At 41.0% G+C, this 21,996-nt stretch overlaps 1 protein-coding gene across 1 annotated transcript in view; it reads right to left on the reverse strand.

Moving 5' to 3' along the window:
* The window catches only part of LOC122920030 (mucin-5AC-like), a 116,853-nt gene that overhangs the window by 45,381 nt on the left and 49,476 nt on the right, over positions 1–21,996 (reverse strand). Inside the window, exons 14-18 of the mRNA XM_044269240.1 lie at positions 21,482–21,534; positions 17,197–17,297; positions 14,221–14,372; positions 8,840–8,978; positions 2,295–2,405 (exon numbers count right to left, since the gene is read on the reverse strand). Of these exons, the coding sequence (XP_044125175.1) occupies positions 2,295–2,405; positions 8,840–8,978; positions 14,221–14,372; positions 17,197–17,297; positions 21,482–21,534 (556 nt within the window). The remainder of the gene's footprint in view (positions 1–2,294; positions 2,406–8,839; positions 8,979–14,220; positions 14,373–17,196; positions 17,298–21,481; positions 21,535–21,996) is intronic.

Here is a 21,996-nt window from a genome sequence, read left to right on the forward strand (position 1 = left end):
TGATGTCACCGGGATCACTGCTAGGCCGAAGTCTCCACCTAGCATATTCATGTGAAGCCCAGTACGTCACCGGCAGTAAAGAAACCAGACCTTTCCCTGAATTATGCAGGGCAAGGGGGAGCATTGGAGCAAGAAATGCTCCGATGCTCCATTCAGACATGCTGAATGAGGGAAGAAGAGGTTGAACCCGGACAACCCCTTTAGGACTCATGCACACGACCGTTGTTTGGGTCCGCATCCGAGCCGCCATGTGCTGTCCGCATCTGTGGCTCCATTCCGCGGTCCCGCTAAAAAAAATATAACATGTCCTATTCTTGTCCGCGCTTTGCGGATAAGAATAGGCATTTATATTGCCGGCGCCCATTCCGTTCCGCAAATTGTGGAAGGCAACACGGGCGGCTTCCGTTTTTTTTCTGGTTCCGGTGTTTGCGGACCGCAAAAAAACTGCACGGTTATGTGCATGAGGCCTAAGGCACATGAGTTGTGCACCAACTATATTTATTTGAAATATATTCAAAGTCTACAATAAGAAAGTAACTTTTTTTTTTTGTTGTTTTTCCCATTTGAATGTGACTGGGGGCCATCTTGTTCCATATATCTCAGGATTAGTTGAGCTAAGAGCATGGGTATGGAAGGAAACAACTGTACCCAGACATACTGTAAATGCTGCACCTAATGTGTCATGCTGGCACAGCACCCTTACTATTGTACCAAGGTTAGGCTACTTTCACACTCGCGTTTGGTGCTGATCCATCATGGATCTGCACAAACGCATCCGTTCAGATAATACAACTGCATGCATCCATTCAGAATGGATCCGTTTGTATTATCTTTAACATAGCCAAAACGGATCCATCTTGAACACCATTTAAAGTCAATGGGGGACGGATCCGTTTTCTATTATGCCTTATTGTGTCAGTGAAAATGGATCTGTCCCCATTGACTTACATTGTGTGTCAGGAGGGATCCGTTTGGCTCAGTTTCATCAGACGGCGTTTTGGTGTCCACCTCCAAAGAGAAATGGAGGAGGAACTAAGCCAAACTGATGCATTCTGAGCGGATCCTTATCCATTCAGAATGCATTAAGGGCAAAACTGATCCGTTTTGGACCGCTTGTGAGAGCCCTGAACGGATCTCACAAACGGAAACCAAAACGCCAGTGTGAAAGTAGCCTTAAAAGGAATCTGTCACCAACGACCTCCTTATCTTACTATTTGCATAGACACATAGGTGTGGTTCACCTGATTAAGGCTCCATTCACACGTTCGCAGAATGTGTCCGCATCCGTTCCGCAATTTTGCGGAACGGGTGCGGACCCATTCATTCTCTATGGGGACGGAATGGATGCGGACAGCACACAGTGTGCTGTCTGCATCTGCAATTGCGGAGCGCGTCCCCGATCTTCAGGTCCGCAGCTCCGCAAAAGATAGAACATGTCCTATTCTTGTCCGCAGCGTGCGGACAAGAATAGGCATTTCTATAGGAGTGCCGGGCTGGTGTGTTGCGGACCCGTGAATGTGATCACGGACGTGTGAATGGAGCCTTAATACGCTGTCTTTCTTTTGTTGATCTGAGGCTCCGTTCCCAAGTTATGATACTTTTCCTCAATATGCAAGTTAGGCCTTTGGTGCAATGAGGATGTCACCATTGCTCTTGTTTCACCCAAGCTTCACTCCTTTCTGTGGCCAACGAGCTGCTTTACCACTGCCTGGTCCTGTCAATCAAAGCAGCCAGGGAAGGGCTGGCCACAGAAATTAGTGGAGCTTGGGTGCAACAAGAGCCATGGTGACATCCTCGTTGCACCAAAGGCCTAATTTGCATTTTAAGAAAAAAATATCATGATTTGGGAACAGAGCCTTGGATCAACAAAAGAACGACAGCGTTTTAATCAGGTGAAGTACAGCTATGTGCCTATGGAAACCGATGTATAGAGAAGTCGCTGGTGACAGATCCGCTTTAACTACCGTATACACATGTATTGAACATTAGGAAATGCCAATGTGCTTCACAAAATTGTTAGTCTCAATTAACAAATAATTATTTTACCTTTGATTCCTTTGTTATAAACAGTATGGGGTCATTTATCAAACTGGTGTAAAGTAGAACTGGCTTAGTTGCCCATAGCAACCAATCAGACTGTACCTTTCATTTTTCAGAGCTCCTTTGGAAAATGAAAGGTGGAATCTGATTGGTTGCTATGGGAAACCAAGCCAGTTCTACTTTACACCAGTTTTATAAATCTCTCCTTATGTATCATATTCCAACGTAATGCATAGAATGCAAGTAGCTCTTACCAGCAAGATAATTCGGATTTGGAGAGAACATATGGTGTTGGTGTGTCCACAGAGAATATGCTTTATGAAGATTTGAAAGGATCCATCATGATTATTGTTTGGGCAGAAATCCTTATAAGAAATAATAAAAAATAATGTTAAGTGCTATATGCTCATTTCAGGGTTACAGGTTTCCCATGACCTCTTATAACTTGTATCCCATATAGATCCCAAAAAACGAGGCAGCACTCCAGAATAGCGTGAAAGGGTGAAGACCCCAAACTTTAATCCCTCAGCAACGTTTCGGCCTACTCAATGAGGCCTTTGTCAAGCTATACAACAGTGTAATCACAGGGTATATATACCCAAAAACAGGTGCAATCAAATCACATGATACAAATTAGTAAAACTGGGGGAGCTTCGTCGTAATAATTTTTAAACGTATGTTAGGGAAAGCATATTCACGGCACTGCGAGCTGCAGACGCAGTATGCTTTGGATCATGACCACGAGGGTGTAGATGTAGCGAGTCGCTTTGGAAATAGATACTAAGCTGAAACAAGCAGCGAGACACATGGCTTTAATAAATATGTAATGTTGCTAATAGCAGACCGCACACATCGCTGAATGATAGAACAATCTGGTGGTATATAACACCAGGGCACCATCAAGGGTGAAGATAACCTTTTGAGGTGCACTTACTTAACACAACTATCATTCTTAGAAGGATATTATCCGGGAATAGGTATTGATACAGTACCACAATCACCCCGAGGACACCATCCCTTACATATATATTTTTAAAACACTCTCAATAGAGTTGTTTCTTGTTTGTTTGTTTTGTATTATATGTGGGGAAAATTATTCTAATAAATAACAATAAAAGTTATATTTTAAAATTTGACCTAAAACAGGTATTATTGGTCTTTTTGACCATTGGATTATAAATTAGTAAAACCACATGATGCAAAAAGTGCTCAATCACGTGACATCACAATCAATTACAATAAATACATTTGGTCACAAAAATACATAAAAAACATCAGTAGTTGAATAAAGTAGTTGAATAAGGTGTACAACAAAAGTGCTATAATATAACTTGTATCCCATATATATATACAGAAGTTTATAATTCTTGGCTAATGATAAAACGACACTATAAACTGCCTGCAGACTAGCATTGAGCTTGATCCGGACAAAATGGCTGTTGTGTCGGCCGCATCTCCCAGACTGATTTTGGCTCCTTTCACCCGAACTCACTGCATTCTAGTAATTTATGGTGAAGTGAGTTCCTGTCTGACTGTGGGTCTATTGTATTGTACTATTACAGAGCAGCAGTAGCGTAACTAGAATTGACTGCCCCCCCCCCCCCAAGAGACTTCTTCTCAACCCCCTCCTCCTGTGCATCCCGCAATCCTGCATCTAATCAAGATCGCTCTCTTAGACCAGGCCAGGCAGCCGCTCCATCTATTACAGTGTCAATGTATATAAAGTCATTTTAAAATACTGTTGAGGGGGTCCTGACAATAAAATCTTTTAGTCCTTATCCTGGGTGGGCCCCAAACAGCCGCTTCCTCTGTTTCCCCTATAGCTACGGCCCTACAGTGCAGTACTGGCTCTGGAGCTGTGTCCACGCTTTCGCCTGTGAGTGTTAGCTGTATTACACATCCCGCCTTTACTGCAAGGATTGAAGTTAACAGCATCTAAGGGGTTACAGAGAGGCAGAGGGCTGCAAAAAAAATGAAAGGTGGCAAGAGGTTGTCATGATGCCTGGCAAGTACAGATGCCAAAGGCAGGGCCTAGTAGGCATTTTGTACGCTTTACGGCTCATACACACTGTGTTCTGCATATTCTGCATTCATGTCCGGTCCGCATTTTTTGCAGATTGCACACGGACCTGTTCATTTCTATGGGTTCATGAAAAAAATGCATATGTCCGTTCTGTAAATTATAGAACATGACCTTCTTTCCGCACTCCATTCCTATAGAGATTCAGCTGAAGATCTTATTAGCTGTATTCAGGATCATAATCCCTGAGAATTAGAGCAGAGATTAGGATGAGGCAGCTCTTTAGCTCAGTGTTGTGAAGTAACTTGTCCTCCTGCGTGATAAGGACAGGTTTTGTGTGTACTAATAGGACAGCGGCCATTTTATTTTCCTTGATGATTGCTCCATACACAAAACAAGCCAATATAACTAATGAAATGTATTTCACAATACATTTATAATAAAGTAATATTCAAGTTCTTTTCTAGCAATTTTATTTTAGTAATTCATGGAGAATCCGTTTAAAGACTGTTTTTAATACTGTACGTTACAAAGGAGGGAATTCTACAACTGAGGAGAGTGTGCACAGTGGTTGTAACGATGGAGATACAACAACCTGGGAGCTCCTGTAACTGTACTGATTGTGCAGTGCAACACCGTGTGGAGAGACAGCCATAGGGATGCAGCACATGCATCCATCTTCATTGCCTCCACTCAGGAGACCAGAGCCAGAATATCATCTCCCAGTAAATTGGGCACAATGCAACCCTGTGGGAGACTGAGTTGCTGCCTCTTAGAGGGACAGTGTTATATCTGCTTGCTGTCACCGAAAGAGACAGTGTATCTATTTAACCTGTTGCCTCTGACTAATACTGGTCCCTCAATGAGTGACTGTAATCACTTAGGCTACTTTCACACTCGCGTTTTGGGCGGATCCGTCATGGAACAGCAAAAACGGATCCGTTACAATAATACAACCACATGCATCCGTCATGAACGGATCCGTTTATATTATCTGTAACATAGCCAAGACGGATCAGTCATGAACTGCATTGAAAGTCAATGGGAGACAGATCCATTTTCTATTGTGCCAGATTGTGTCAGAGAAAACTGATCCGTCCCCATTGACTTACATTGTGTCCCAGGACGGATTCCGTTTCGGCAAGCGGACAGCAAAATGCTGCAGACAGCGTTTTGGTGTCCGCCTCCACAGCGGAATGGAGACTGATGCATTCTGAGCGGATTCTTTTCCATTCAGAATGCATTAGGGCAAAACTGATCAGTTTTGGACCGCTTGTGAGAGCCCATTATGGATCTCACAAACGGCAAGTCAAAAACGCTAGTGTGAAAGTAGCCTAAGCCTGTTGACTGTCAAAAGACTGTCGTAAGAATTGAGCTTGTTGTCCCACACGAGAAAAGTACATTTTGCTTTAGAGCCAAAAGGATCTGTTCTCTAAGGTCTGATCCCTTACAGGTGTCCCACCTCCAGGACCAAGAAAAAATGGAGTAGGACAGCACCACTTACTTGAAAGCAGTTCACTACTGGCGTCGGTGCTCGTGGTGTCAGATCCCGGCCTTAGGGACCCCCCAACAACGTAGACAGGCTTTAGAAAAGTCGCGGCACTCTCGAACTTCAATCCAAAAATTAGTGTTTAATCACACCGAAAAATACAGCAACGCTTTGACATACAAGTCTTTCTCAAGCTAGCTGGTAGCTTGAGAAAGACTTGTATGTTGAAACGTTGCTGTATTTTTTGGTGTGATTAAACACTTATTTTTGGATTGAAGTTCAAGAATGCCGTGACTTTTCTAAAGCCTGTCCACCTCCAGGAACTACACAAGTCAGCAAAACAAATAGGCTGTGCTGCAGTACTTGACACAAATACATGTGTATGGACTTCAATGTGCCTAGTCCTCCAGCAAGCATGCTCTCTCTATGTTCTGCTGATTGGTGGCTGTCCTGAATGTGGGATCCCCATTTTCACAAATCAGGGTAGTATCCAGGCAAACTCCTTTCCTAATTGATTCCCTCTAAAAGTCTGCCTGCTTCTCTAGTGACTTTTCACAGTATCATGAAATCCTGTCCTGGTTAAAAAGTGTCAGATTACAACATTTTCTGGATTTTTAGATTACTGAAAGACAGGAATTGGACAGTGCTTAGAAAATGGGAAAATATCCTATCTACTAATATATTATGGTATTGAGGAAAAACAGAGTTGGAATTTTGATGCATGGAATGGATGCAAAAGGAAGTCATAGATTAAGATTCAGACATCCTACGGGACAATAGTAAGCCATGTGGCAGAAAGGCAATAGATGTCATTAATTTCTATATTGGTGCTTTGTTGGCACGCCTTCTACTGTATAATCTAGGAATATGCTATCAATGAATAATGGCAGAAAATAAGAATGTCCACATTTTCCTAAATGCAGTAGTAGAGGACCTCTCGGTGCAAGGAACCAGAAGAGGGCTAGAAAATAAATTGGATCTTCTTTTTTATTTTAGCAATGTTTAACAATGGGTTTCGAAGGACAAAACCCCCTTCATCAGGATATCAGTTGCAGGGTCTTTGTCCTCAGAAACGCATTGTTAAACATTGCTGAGATAAAAATGAAGATCCACTTCATTTTTGTGCCCTCTTCTGGTTCCTTGCTCCGAGAAGTCCTCTACCATCTTGCTTTGGAGCACCAGCATCTTCTCTTAAGAATGTCTAACCTCTACGGCTGTATACCAGACACCTTTGGGGATCATTATCCATACAAGCTTACAATAGAATTGTGTCTATATTAATCTCCATTTGGAGATTCGTACTTTTTTGTTTGTACTAGACGTACTTACCCTATATTATACCCCTTTATTCTTAAAGTGTGTCCATATTTTCTCAAAGGGAATCTCTCACTAGTTTTTTAACAAAGCAAAATGTCACTTTCTCTAATTTACCCAGCCATCTTATATTGAACACTCCAGTGTTGAGGGTGTCTTATATACAGGGAGTGCAGAATTATTAGGCAAGTTGTATTTTTGAGGATTAATTTTATTATTGAACAACAACCATGTTCTCAATGAACCCAAAAAACTCATTAATATCAAAGCTGAATATTTTTGGAAGTAGTTTTTAGTTTGTTTTTAGTTTTAGGTATTTTAGGGGGATATCTGTGTGTGCAGGTGACTATTACTGTACATAATTATTAGGCAACTTAACAAAAAACAAATATATACCCATTTCAATTATTTATTTTTACCAGTGAAACCAATATAACATCTCAACATTCACAAATATACATTTCTGACATTCAAAAACAAAACAAAAACAAATCAGTGACCAATATAGCCACCTTTCTTTGCAAGGACACTCAAAAGCCTGCCATCCATGGATTCTGTCAGTGTTTTGATCTGTTCACCATCAACATTGCGTGCAGCAGCAACCACAGCCTCCCAGACACTGTTCAGAGAGGTGTACTGTTTTCCCTCCTTGTAAATCTCACATTTGATGATGGACCACAGGTTCTGAATGGGGTTCAGATCAGGTGAACAAGGAGGCCATGTCATTAGATTTTCTTCTTTTATACCCTTTCTTGCCAGCCACGTTGTGGAGTACTTGGACGCGTGTGATGGAGCATTGTCCTGCATGAAAATCATGTTTTTCTTACCTTGCAGACTTCTTCCTGTACCACTTCTTGAAGAAGGTGTCTTCCAGAAACTGGCAGTAGGACTGGGAGTTGAGCTTGACTCCATCCTCAACCCAAAAAGGCCCCACAAGCTCATTTTTGATGATACCAGCCCAAACCAGTACTCCACCTCCACCTTGCTGACGTCTGAGTCGGACTGGAGCTCTCTGCCCTTTACTAATCCAGCCATCTGGCCCATCAAGACTCACTCTCATTTCATCAGTCCATAAAACCTTAGAAAAATCAGTCTTGAGATATTTCTTGGCCCAGTCTTGACGTTTCAGCTTGTGTGTCTTGTTCAGTGGTGGTCGTCTTTCAGCCTTTCTTACCTTGGCCATGTCTCTGAGTATTGCACACCTTGTGCTTTTGGGCACTCCAGTGATGTTGCAGCTCTGAAATATGGCCAAACTGGTGGCAAGTGGCATCTTGGCAGCTGCACACTTGACTTTTCTCAGTTCATGGGCAGTTATTTTGCGCCTTGGTTTTTCCACACGCTTCTTGCGACCCTGTTGACTATTTTGAATGAAACGCTTGATTGTTCGATGATCACGCTTCAGAAGCTTTGCAATTTTAAGAGTGCTGCATCCCTCTGCAAGATATCTCACTATTTTTGACTTTTCTGAGCCTGTCAAGTCCTTCTTTTGACCCATTTTGCCAAAGGAAAGGAAGTTGCCTAATAATTATGCACACCTGATATAGGGTGTTGATGTCATTAGACCACACCCCTTCTCATTACAGAGATGCACATCACCTAATATGCTTAATTGGTAGTAGGCTTTCGAGCCTATACAGCTTGGAGTAAGACAACATGCATAAAGAGGATGATGTGGTCAAAATACTCATTTGCCTAATAATTCTGCACGTAGTGTATAGTAGAAATGTATTAATCTTGATATTCATGAGTTTCCGGCTCTCTCAGCCCCCTGCCGCTGATTGTCATAGGAAAAGGCAGCCAGGAGAGTCAGATCCTCATGAATATCACTTCTCATTGGCTCATGCTGGTGATGTTCAATATAAGATTTGAGCAAAACAGCTGGGTCATTTACAGAGAGTGACCAACAGTTTTGCCAAGGGGATCTAGTTCATTTTGATCATAGGGCTGCAAACAACTGGTGACTTATTCCCTTTTACCTGGGCTAAGATGTAATCACAACCACCACTGATATCATTCCGGGCCTGATCAAAGGTGATGAGATGTCCATTTCCATATAATGTGCAGGTCTTGGGGCAATGCTCCATTGTGCAATCCCATGTCCTGTTCTTACAAGTGCTGTCAATGAAAGAGAAAATATTAACAGTTATTAAAATGTAAGCTGGAGAGCCACTGGTTTTCCTGTGGAAAAAGCTAAATCTTAGACTGTTCCAAATCATGTCAGGTATTACCACACAGTTAGCACTTGACTGTGGATGCAAAAATTGAGTTGAGAGTAGCACTGTTATTCATAGTACTCTTTTTCCCATTTACTAAAACTTGTCCTGTTTAAACTCCTCGAGGCTATTTTAGCATCATGTATTTTGCAATACATCTGCAAAATGGTGAGTTTTCTCCTTTGTTTGGAAAAAAATCTCATAGAAATCCAAAGGCATCCACAGGCTTGGATATCCCTGACATAGAACCAACACACTATACTCTTCCATTGATGATGGTGTAAGAAGTTATTTTTGAGATGACCAAAACAATTCTACCTATTCAGAATCCGAATTTCTTGTGAGTCATTTCGAGCAGAAAGAGAGAGAGATTTTTCCTATGATAGTACCCCTGAACTGTTCAATCAGTACTTTTTTTTTCTAAAGGAAAGATAATTTGCATACCTTTGGGTTTCTGGAAAAGATTTTCAAATTAGCTTTTCTTGCAAAAATAAAAAAAAACAATGTCTATTTGATGACTGCAGAAATAATATATGCTTATTTGCATATATTGTTCCCAGAAATACAGATCAGCATTTGCTAGCCTACAATGCTTCTCATGCATACTAGATGGTCTCCCTAATGAGAAAGAGTACTTCCAAGATCCCACCAAAGACCAATCACCTAACAATGGCAATTTTCTCTTGAGATACTCAGTTTTCCTATCCTTTTGGAAGGAGAACTGACTTGCATGTCTGATTCAGAGAAGTGTAATATGAGGGCATTCAGTACTTTTGTCCATTACATCATGTATATACTGCAAACCCTGGCTCTGCCATCATTCTATTATTCTGATTGGGATTAAGCTAGACAAAGCTTGATGTTCTCCTACTGTCTTGATAGATAAGGGGAAAGTTTGAACAGAGATCTTACTCCTCTCCAGACTTTTAGAGTATTTTGTCAAAGCATTGTATTTCTGAGTTCCAAAGGAAGATCTAGAGATCTGCCAAAAATAAGACTTTTCAATGAAAATGGATAAAAAAAACTCTCTGCACCCTTAATAAATAAATAAAAATATATATATATATATACCCCCTCCCCTTATCCACTTGACACTATACCTCATTAAGAATGCTCAATTGTATTTCTTTAGGTTTGGGAAGGAGATGCAACCTTTATGTTTATGGACTATGTGCTCATCCTTTCCAGATAAAATCTGTAATGTATATAAGATCTTTGGAAGTATAGTCATCTTAAATAAAGTATTCTCCCAAACACCAGACGTACATCATGGCATATGAATATGAGCTTTAGGTTGGTCACATAGGCAGAAATTATATTTAAAAAAAATCTGCCAAATCTGCCATTTTCTGCAAGGACTATTTTGAGCCAAGGCCTTGCACCCAATTGAAGGCTTTGATGCCAGCTCCCTTATAGAAATGCGGCATGGCTCTGACCATGATCACCACCATGACCCTTCCTGATGTTCTTAACACCACTCCTAAACCCAACCAATTGGCCCTGGTAACCCCAAAACAATTCTGGTATAAATTTGGTCAGCATCTTAGCCATTATTTAAGTATAGATTTTAATATCAACATTTATCAAGGATATTGGTAAAATCTTTTTTAGGTATTACTTTTATGTATGGCAGCTTCCCTGTTTGTAAGCAACCGTCTGTATTAAACATATACTGTATTTATATACCTTCAAGATATTATTTTGTATATATGTGATTATTCCTATATAAAACTCTTTGGTATAGCTCTAAGTAGTGATCTACTAGTATCTGTGCTATCCTTTTAACATTGTGCTGAAGATCAACGTGTTTCTCTTTTATTGCCAGTACATGGTTAGTTTTTCTAGCACCTAGTACCAAATTAGACATGTATTTACCAACCTTGTCCCAAATCTATACAGCTCATATTCCTCTTTTATCTTTAAAAACTGGTCCTTTCCATTTAAATAGTGTGTGTACAAAGTCTTCATGTGAGAATTTATTCATAAATAGTACTCATAAGCAGGGCCGTATTTGCCATACGTGCTAAAAGGTGGCACTGTACTGTGTCATTGCAAGTCCTCCTCCTGAATTCAACTGTACTGTCCTCAGGACAACTAGAGGAGGATGCTAGTTGTCAGCAACTGGTGCTGGCCACCACAGAGGGGAAGTATCTAGGGAGGTATATTGTGCTACATTGTAGAATGTGGTTCTGCTGGGGCAGCATTTTGCCCTACACAGTGATATTTAGTTCTGCAGCAAAACCAAATGTCAAAGTGCAGCACAATATACTGCTTAACCTCTTGGAGATATAGGGCGTACAGGTACGCCCTGATGTCCCACAGCGGGCGGTGATCGGAACTGGGTGCCTGCTGAAATCAATCAGCAGGCACCCTGGGTCAATGCCGAGGGGGTCCTGTGACCGAGGAGATCCAGTCTCAGGCTGGGTCTCCTAGGCAACCTGTTTGTGTACTACTCACTGTAGTACACGAACAGGCAAAGCATTACAATACAAATGTATTGTAATGCATTGCAGAGGGGATCAGACCCCCAAAAATGAACATCAGAAATACAGTAAAGAAAAAAAATAAAAAAAAAGTGTTTTTAATAAAATCAATAAAGTAATAAAATTCATAAAGTAAAAAAAGAAAGAAAAATGCCCCTTTCCCCTTATTTTATAATAAAAAACAGAAAAAAACACATATTAGGTATCGCCGCATCCGTAATGACCACCTCTATAAATATATCACATGATCCACCCTGTCCGATAAATACCATAAAAAAATTAAAAAGGTGTAAAAAAAGCCATTTTTGTCACCTTACATCACAAAAACTGCAACACCAAGTGATCAAAAAGGCGTATGCCCCCCGAAATAGTACCAATCTAACAGTCACCTCATCGCCCAAAAAATTAAAATAACAATAATTCAGAATATGGAGACACCAAAATTATAATTTTTTTTTTAAATGCTGGTATTGTGTAAAACTTAAGTAAATTTTAAAAAGTAGACATATTAGGTATCACCACGTCCGTGTGATAGCAAGCGATCAAAAAGTCACACGCACCCCAAAATAGTGCCAATCAAACCATCATCTCATCCCGCAAAAATCCCTACCTAAGATAATCAGCCAAAAACTTAAAAAAACTATGGCTCTCAGACTATGGAGACACTAAAACATGATTTTTTTTGTTTCAAAAATGAAATCATTGTGTAAACTTACATAAATAAAAAAAGTTTACATATTAGGTATTGCCGCGTCCGGTAGAACCTGCTATATAAAAATATCACATGACCTAACCTCTCAGGTGAACACTGTAAAAACAATAAAATAAAAACGGTGTAAAAAAAGCCATTTTTTGTTACCATACATCACAAAAAGTGTAATAGCAAGCGATCAAAAAGTCATACATACCACAAAATCGTACCAATCAAACTGTCATCTCATCCCGAAAAAAACTAGCCCCTACACAAGACAGTCGCCCAAAAAATAAATAAAACTAGGGCTTTCAGAATGTGGAGACACAAAACAATATTTTTTTTTTCAAAAATGCTTTGTTATGTAAAACTGAAGCAAACAACCAAAAAAAGTAATCGTATTTGGTATTGTCGCGTCCGTGACAACCTGCTTTATAAAAATACCACATAATCTAACCTGTCAGATGAATCTTGTAAATAACAAAAAATAAAAACGGTGCCAAAACAGCTATTTCTTGTTATCTTGCCCCACAAAAAGTGTAATATAGAGCAACAAAAAATCATATTTACTATAAAATAGTACCAACAAAACTGCCACCTTATCCCGTAGTTTCCAAAATGGGGTCACTTTTTTTGAGTTTCTACTCTACGGGTGCATCAGGGAGGCTTCAAATGGGACATGGTGTCAAAAAACCAGTCCAGCAAAATCTGCCTTCCAAAAACCGTATGGCGTTCCTTTCCTTCTGTGCCCTGCCGTGTGCCCGTACAGCAGTTAACGACCACATATGGGGTGTTTCTGTAAACTACAGAATCAGGGCATAAATATTGAGTTTTGTTTGACTGTTAACCCTTGCTTTGTAACTGGAAAAAATGGATTCAAATGGAAAATCTGCCAAAAATGTGAAATTTTGAAATGTTATCTCTATTTTCCATTTATTCTTGTTGACCCCACCTATTTGTGTTGGCCCCTACAACATGAGTTCTCTTCAGATACCCAATCAGCCCCTGTGTCCTCACCAGACAGTCGCTACTCCATCTACCACTCCCCCCATCCAGGCCCTGATAAGGAGTATTCAGACTTGGTGAATAGGGCAGCACCAGCTGTAAATACAGCCCAGTTCATAAGGACAACTCCTTAGGGCTGTATTACACTGTAAGATGAGGCTTCCGATTGTTGGGAAGAAAGTATTCCTGCCGGACAATCGCCTGCTCGTCAGTGAAGGATATGCTGCAATTAAATGCAGCAATCTCCTCCACAGTATGGGGATGAGTGATCACAAATGCCAGTCCCCATACAGAATGTTTACCAGCAGCAGAACGTGCTTAGATGACAGGATCTTCTGCCGGTAAATAATGATTTTTGTGCCTGCATAAAAAGATGCTATTTCTCGATGAACGAGCGTTTGATGGCTCATGGGTAATCAGCGGCACCTTTACACCAGCATCTTATCGCTAACCAGCATTTCTCACAATGATTTGGCCTACTCTCTACCAGTGTAATACAACGCTTATTGTATTGGGAAACAGCAAAAACAGTCATTAGAGGCAAAACAATAGCTTTTGTGGCTAACAGAAAAAAGATTGAAGAAGAATTTGATAAAAAGTTTACATAATAATGTAAAAGAAATAATAGAAACAGAACCATAATGTTATATAAAAAGACTTCTTACAAACATGTAAACTATTAGGTCATCCAATCAGTGGTTAAAGAGGTTGTCCGGGCTTTTATTATTGATGATCTATCCTCAGAATAGGTCATCAATATCAGATCGGTGGGGTTCCGACATCCGGCACCCCCCGCCGATCAGCTGTTTGAGGAGACGGCACGCGCAGTGCGCACGTGCCATCTCTCTTCTTGCTCGCTGCTGTAAGTCTATGGGACAACCCCTTTAATAAATTTTTTAGGGTGTGCAGTGATTGCACAGGTAATTTTCTACACATAGAACACTATAAAGTAAGATATGTACTACCATGTATTGCAGGATATGTTTATTGTCGATCCTGTGTCATGAAACTTCCCTCTATATACACATGGACACTCGCTTGGGGGGATGCAGCCACCATTGTCATCAGATACTAGACCTTTAGGGCAGACACATCCTATCACACATTCGTTGCTGTACTGCAAAAGGACATTATAAAACATAATAAAACAAAAATAGGAAATATCAGTGGTGTTAGGGTAGTTTTCATTTTTACATTTTTAATTTATGTCTAGCATGCTAAGTCAGGATGTACAATGTTGGATAAAACAATTTACTGTAGTAATCAACTGAAATTTTGTGCTGATTGTTGTAATCTTCACTATAGCCTCTGTATGGTAAGGAAAAATTCTCAAGTTGTGGATTTGTGATACAGATTCTGCACAATATTCATAGCAAAGTACAATGCAAGCAGCCTCTGACTGGCCCACAGAGGAACAGGTGAATCCCCTGGTGGGGCCCAGTGTAAGGTGGGTACCTAGTCCCCCACCCCCTACACAAGTGACACATGGCACAGTTGACAAGACTGCACTACACATAGATAGTCAGCGTTCAATATCTCAACCAGCATACATGTCCTTTAGATTTGAGCGAAGTTTTGAAACATTCGACTCGGCTGCTTAGCCGAAGTTTGGCAAGAAATTTGATTTGTTCCGAATTAATTTGTCACGAATCGCTATGTAAAAACCCCATTCAGCCTATCAATCAATGGGACCATTTTTAATGGCTGCTTAGACAGAAGTGGACCCATCTAATGGCCGGTAAAAACAGTAATACGCTAGTGCAAAATGGCCTTTTTTTTTTTTTTTTAAATCACTCACCTCATCCACTTGCTCGCGCAGAGTCAGTCCGCTCCTCTCTTGGTCATTCTCACCACGTGATCATGCTGGGGGTGCCCGGTGACATCATCACGCTCACCGCTGGTCCTTTGGCAGGTCTTTTTCAATCAAGAGAGGTGTGACTGCCTCTGCACGAGCAAGGGGATGAGGTGAGTGATTTTCTTTTTTTTCTGTACTCTAGGTGTGAGGAAATTTATCTTTGTTTAGAATCAAATTTTTCCTAAAACTAGGAGCGAATTCCATTTTGGATGCTTCTCTTAACACTAATGTCCTTATTAAAAAACTGGATGGTTCCAAAGTAAGGACTCATACACATGAACATATTTTTTTCCTGTGCAGGTTCCACTTTTTTGCAGCCCATATGCAGAACCATTCACTTCAGTGGGGCTGCAAAAATGGAAATTACTCTGTGTGCATTCCGTGTCTGTATGTCCACATGGCTGCTCCTCAAAAAAATATAACTATTATTGTCCGTCCACATTACAAAGACAGGACTGTTCTATTAGGGGCCAACCATTCTGTTGCGCAAAATGCGGAATGTACACGGTCAGTATCCATGTTTTGCAGATCCACAATTTGCAACATCCAATGGTCGTGTGAATGGACCCAAAGGAAAACGTCTCCTCTCCCTTGTAATGCATTCTTGTATTCAGCTCAAAGGAGTGCATCCAAACTGAAATTGTGAATTTAGGATATAGTCACTTATTTATCCCTCACTATGATTCTGTGAAAAAATAAGAACTATGCGAGGATACAGGTAACTGTTTTTTGTTGTTCATTTCCCATCCCAAAAAATGAAATAAAAATCGTAAGCATCCCAAAAAGGTAGCAATGAAAACCACAACTCATATAAACCTCATAAAGCTCTGTTGGTGTATAAAAAATTATAACGTTACAACAAATTAACATTGCTTATACTCCAGAATTGTGCAAGTAAAAATACAAAAAATTATCCCATACTTTGAAAATTTAAGTTATGGTTTTGAGATATAGTTGAGTTGATTGAAAACTCCCCCTGGGGATTCTGGCAAAGTCTGTTTCCTGTCTATGCTGAAAGATCAGGCAGAGCATTTATAAAACACCCATCCTGTTCATAGAGAGAAATATGTGGCTGTTCAATTCCAGCTGCACAGTTCTCCCTATCTCTTCTTTCCTCTGAGCTCTTTAATCAGTGTGTTGAAAGAGATAAAAGCTTAACAAGCCTCCTAGTACAGCCAATAAAATGATAGAGGTGTGAGTAATCTACTGGACCCCAGGTATGAGAGGCTTAACCCCTACATTGCTCTAGATCACTAGGGATTTTTTAAAGATATAATTTTATCTTCCCTATCTCTATCCCAATAGATTTTAAAATGAACCCCTTCTGTGCCCTAGACTATGAGGAAAAGTGGCAATAACCCCTTCTCTACCCTAGACTACCAGATATTTTTACAGTCAAATTTTTTCGCTGCCAGACCATCAAAAAAACTGGTATTTAAGCCCTTCACTGCCCTAGACAACCAGGAATGGTTTCATTAACTTTTTTTTTTTTTTTTTTAGAAAACATGGGATCCTGAAAGTAACACTTTCTCTGCTGTAGACCACCAGAGATATAAACATTGATCCTTTTACTGCCCTAGATCACCAGGGTTGCAAATATTTACCCCTTAACTACTCAAGCTAATTATATCTAATGATTTTGTGCTATACAGCAATATTATTTTGGATCACAGAGTTTACAGGGAACAGCACCAAGTCCTTAACTGCCCCACTTGCATATTTGTTTTCCCATCTTACTTAAAGGAATTGGTGGGGGTCTGACCATGGGATCCCCCACTGTTCATAAGAATGAGAGACCCATCTTCCTGTATTAATTTAGTGTAGGCTCCATTCGCTCTCTATGGAATTGCCGGAAATAACCACATCCTGTACTCGCAGTTCTATAAAGAGTAAATGGAGTGGCAGCATCCATGCTCGACTGCAACTCCATTCGTGCAAGGACACGGAACTCTTACTCCTGTGATCAGTGGGGGGTTTAGCAGTTGGACTCCCCACTGATCAGGCACTTATCCTGCACTATCCATTTAACAAGGAATATTTTTCTATGGTAGGAAGACCCTTTTAATGGCATTGAGTTTTTTCTTACGCATTCCATGTCTTGGGTTTTGCAGCTTTTCTGACACTGTGAGCCCACTGTATCCGGATTAGGAGAACTGCAGTCATAATAATACATAGGTGGCTTGCAGGCTAAAAGTAATAAAGAATATGATCAAACTTTGGAATAAAAGTAAAAAGACAATAGTGTTGTATACATGAAAAATATCTATAAATCAAGTACTTTTCCTTTGAATGAAAGTGTATGCTTATCCTTTTAGTATTCTAAAAACATGATCTGAATACAGCTATTACATGGATGGCAGTACATTTATGTAAAATGACGCTGTATAGAAACACCATTTCCGGCGCACAGAGTGCCATATACAATGCCATAGGGACATTACATGTCTGCATATTCTCCATTTGTTCATAATGTCAAACATTGGGATTAGAAACTAGATAGAAACTACAAACCGAATTCCCAAAAAGTTGGGACACTAAACAAATTGTGAATAAAAACTGAATGCAATCATGTGGAGATGGCAAATGTCAATATTTTATTTGTAATAGAACGTAGATGACAGATCAAAAGTTTAATCCGAGTAAATGTATCATTTTAAAGGAAAAATACATTGATTCAAATTTTCACGGTGTCAACAAATCCCCAAAAAGTTGGGACAAGTAGCAATAAGAGGCTGGAAAAAGTAAATTTGAGCATAACGAAGAGCTGGAAGACCAATTAACACTAATTAGGTCAATTGGCAACATGATTGGGTATAAAAAGAGCTTCTCAGAGTGGCAGTGTCTCTCAGAAGCCAAGATGGGTAGAGGATCACCAATTCCCACAATGTTGCGCAGAAAGATAGTGGAGCAATATCAGAAAGGTGTTACCCAGCGAAAAATTGCAAAGACTTTGCATCTATCATCATCAACTGTGCATAACATCATCCGAAGATTCAGAGAATCTGGAACAATCTCTGTGCATAAGGGTCAAGGCCGTAAAACCATACTGGATGCCCGTGATCTCCGGACCCTTAAACGACACTGCACCACAAACAGGAATGCTACTGTAAAGGAAATCACAGAATGGGCTCAGGAATACTTCCAGAAACCATTGTCAGTGAACACAATCCACCGTGCCATCCGCCGTTGCCAGCTGAAACTCTACAGTGCAAAGAAGAAGCCATTTCTAAGCAAGATCCACAAGCTCAGGCGTTTTCACTGGGCCAGGGATCATTTAAAATGGAGTGTGGCAAAATGGAAGTTCTGTGGTCAGACGAGTCACGATTCCAAGTTCTTTTTGGAAATCTGGGACGCCATGTCATCCGGACCAAAGAGGACAAGGACAACCCAAGTTGTTATCAACGCTCAGTTCAGAAGCCTGCATCTCTGATGGTATGGGGTTGCATGAGTGCGTGTGGCATGGGCAGCTTGCATGTCTGGAAAGGCACCATCAATGCAGAAAAATATATTCAGGTTCTAGAACAACATATGCTCCCATCCAGACGTCATCTCTTTCAGGAAAGACCCTGCATTTTTCAACAAGATAATGCCAGACCACATTCTGCATCAATCACAACATCATGGCTGCGTAGGAGAAGGATCCGGGTACTGAAATGGCCAGTCTGCAGTCCAGATCTTTCACCTATAGAGAACATTTGGCGCATCATAAAGAGGAAGGTGCAACAAAGAAGGCCCAAGACGATTATACAGTTAGAGGCCTGTATTAGACAAGAATGGGAGAGCATTCCTATTTCTAAACTTGAGAAACTGGTCTCCTCGGTATCCAGACATCTGTTGAGTGTTGTAAGAAGAAGGGGAGATGCCACACAGTGGTGAAAATGGCCTTGTCCCAACTTTTTGGGGATTTGTTGACACCATGAAATTCTGATTCAACATATTTTTCCCTTAAAATGGTACATTTTCTCAGTTTAAACTTTTGTTCCGTGATTTATGTTCTATTCTGAATAAAATATTAGAAGTTGGCACCTCCACATCGTTGCATTCAGTTTTTATTCACGATTTGTATAGTGTCCCAACTTTTTGGGAATCCGGTTTGTATACCACAACTTTTCCAAATGACTGCAATCCAGAGGAATTAAATGGGTTGATTGCCACTCTGTGCACAGTCATCTTCTGAAAAAAGTCTGTCACCAGGAAATTCTTGGTGAAAGACTCCCTTTAAGACCTGATGCAGGCAGGGCCGTCTTTAATATTGATTGGACCCCGGGCAAAAATTGACTTGGGCCCCCTGGATCCCGCCTTCCCACACCTTAGCATGCAATCAAGCTCTCCACCACAACACACACACACAAAAAATCCACACATCTGGTAGAGTCCAGTGAATGACTGTAAATACTTCCAGTTCTGAAGACTCCAGCGGCTCAGGATCAGTGCTCTGGGCAGCTGCGCTCAGGCTGGAAGTGGGCACCACTCTGCAGGAAGGAGACCAGGGCTCGGCTCACCCTAGTGTTACAGTGCACCCTAGCACCCCACAGTATGCAGTATAGCACCCTATAGTATACAGCACCACACAGTATGCAGTTTAGCACCCCACACTATACAGTACCCCACAGTATATAGTAGAGCAGTATAGCAGCCCACAGTATACAGCACCTCACGGTATACAACACCTCACTGTATACAGCATCCCAAACTATACACAATACAGCCCCCCCACACTATACAGGCCCCCCCACACTATACAGGCCCCCCACAGTATACAGCCCACCACACAGTATACAGGCCCCCGCACAGTATACAGGCCACCCCCCCCCCCACACACACAGTATACAGCCCACCACACAATATACAGCCCATTACACAATATATAGCCCACCACACAATATACAGCCCACCACACAGTATACAGCACCCCACTATACAGTAGTTTACAGTATATTAACATAACAGCCCCTGTCACTTTTTCTGATGTAATCTTTACACAAAAAAGCTCCACAGTTAACTTCTGTAGGACCTGTGATGACCTCATAGCCATGTGACCAGTAATTGCTAGGTTACTGGTCACATGGTAATGATGTCATTAAGGTCCTAGAGCAAAACTCATTAAGGTCCTAGAATTAAGATCATTAACACAGTACGATCATGATGCCTGTGTAGCCGACAGCCTGACACCCGGGGCAGTAGCTAGCAGGGCTCAAGAGGCAGCTGCCTTGGGCCCCCCAGGAGCAACTGGGCCCAGGGCAGCTGCCCCTTTTGCCCCTTGGTAAAGACGGCCCTGGATGCAGGGGGCTGTATGGCAGCACATGGAGTCCCCTGTGGCTCTGCACTATATAGCTGTTCTATCAAGGGGAGCTATCTAATATGGCCTAGGATGGAGCGTGCCACAAATGTTTCATACGGAATCTGACAGAATATTAAAGATTTCCTGTATCTACTTATGAAAAAGAGGCATATGAAGCTAAAGTAAGGTCCCATGCCCCTCCAAGACATTTTTGCTTCATCACATCACACAGTACATTTTTCACAATAAGGCTGGATTCGCACACACAGTTTTTGATACAGTTTATTTTTTTTAGCTGAAGACAGGTTGTGTTATGAAAGGAAACAGAAGTATAGAAGAACTTAGGGGGTCATTTACTAAGTGATAGCATATATCTTTCTTATTATTTGCCCCACAATCTGTGACTATTCCCCGCTCATGCCAGGTCTAAAAAAGGGGCGTGGTGTGGGCGGGGAAGGGGGCAGGCTGGTAGGCCTGTCTCAATTATCGATTTCTAGGTCTAGTTTAGGTGTAAAAAATGGTCTAAATTTAAGCCGGCAAGGAAGCTGTCTTACATTTAGACACCTCTACATAACTTCAGCGGATCCTCTGCCAGCGCAAGGGGTTATTAAGGCCACCATCTAAAATGCTGGTCTTAATTAATGACCCCCTTACTCCTCTCTCTTTTTTGTGTTTCATCAAAAACTTCATGTGCGAATTCAGCCTAAAATAGATTGTTTTGCCAGTATTTTTTTTTTATAAAGATTTAATATGCTTTAAAAAATTCAAGAAAAAAAAAAGCTCACCAATTCCCCTTTACTGATTTCATTGCTTCCCCAGCTCCCTGTCAATTTCTGAGCTTAGTCAGTGGTTATAGTGGTTAATTGTTACAAGACAAAAAAGACCAATGAAGGGCCTGTGAGGTATCAGAATGTGAGCATTGCTTTTTAAATGTTTTGTAAGGTATTTAGAGCAAAAGAATACTGGTCCCTTTATGAAAGCCAAATATGTTGCTTATTAACCCATCCAGCTACAGTAACAGTTGCAGTACTTACAGTACAATTATCTCATAAGAGACCATTTCAGTGGACAATGTTCTCCTAATACACACCTTTGATCTCCTCGTCTGCCATTGGACATTCCAAAATTCCACGTATACATTTACTGCAAAACAATTAGGAAAATGCTGCAAATAAGTGAAGTATAGTCACTACATGCTGTCTCCCTGATGATTCACACACACACACAGTCAAGTCACATTATTATGACGATCAACTAATATCCAGAACAGCTATCCGGACAGCAGCTAGATGGGCTGGAAGAGACTCCATAAGGTCCAGGTAGGTTGTCACAGGTATCTGGAGTCATGCTAACTGCAGTGTATCCCACAGCTGCTCGAGGGTGTGTTGGGGAAGACCCATAAAGCAAGCACGACGATCGATGCTCAAGTAGGTTCAAGGCTGGGGAAGTAGGGGGCCAGGGTAGTACTTGGAAGTTTTGGTCATGCTCTTCCAACCAATGTCAGACATTTCTAGCCATGTGACATGTTGCATTGCCTTGCTGAAAGATCCCATCCACCCCAGGGAAGACAATCATCTTGTATGGGTGTATGTGCAAGGATGGCTT

This window comes from Bufo gargarizans, chromosome 10 (genome assembly GCF_014858855.1).
Source record: "Bufo gargarizans isolate SCDJY-AF-19 chromosome 10, ASM1485885v1, whole genome shotgun sequence".
Classification (NCBI taxonomy): Eukaryota; Metazoa; Chordata; class Amphibia; order Anura; family Bufonidae; genus Bufo; species Bufo gargarizans.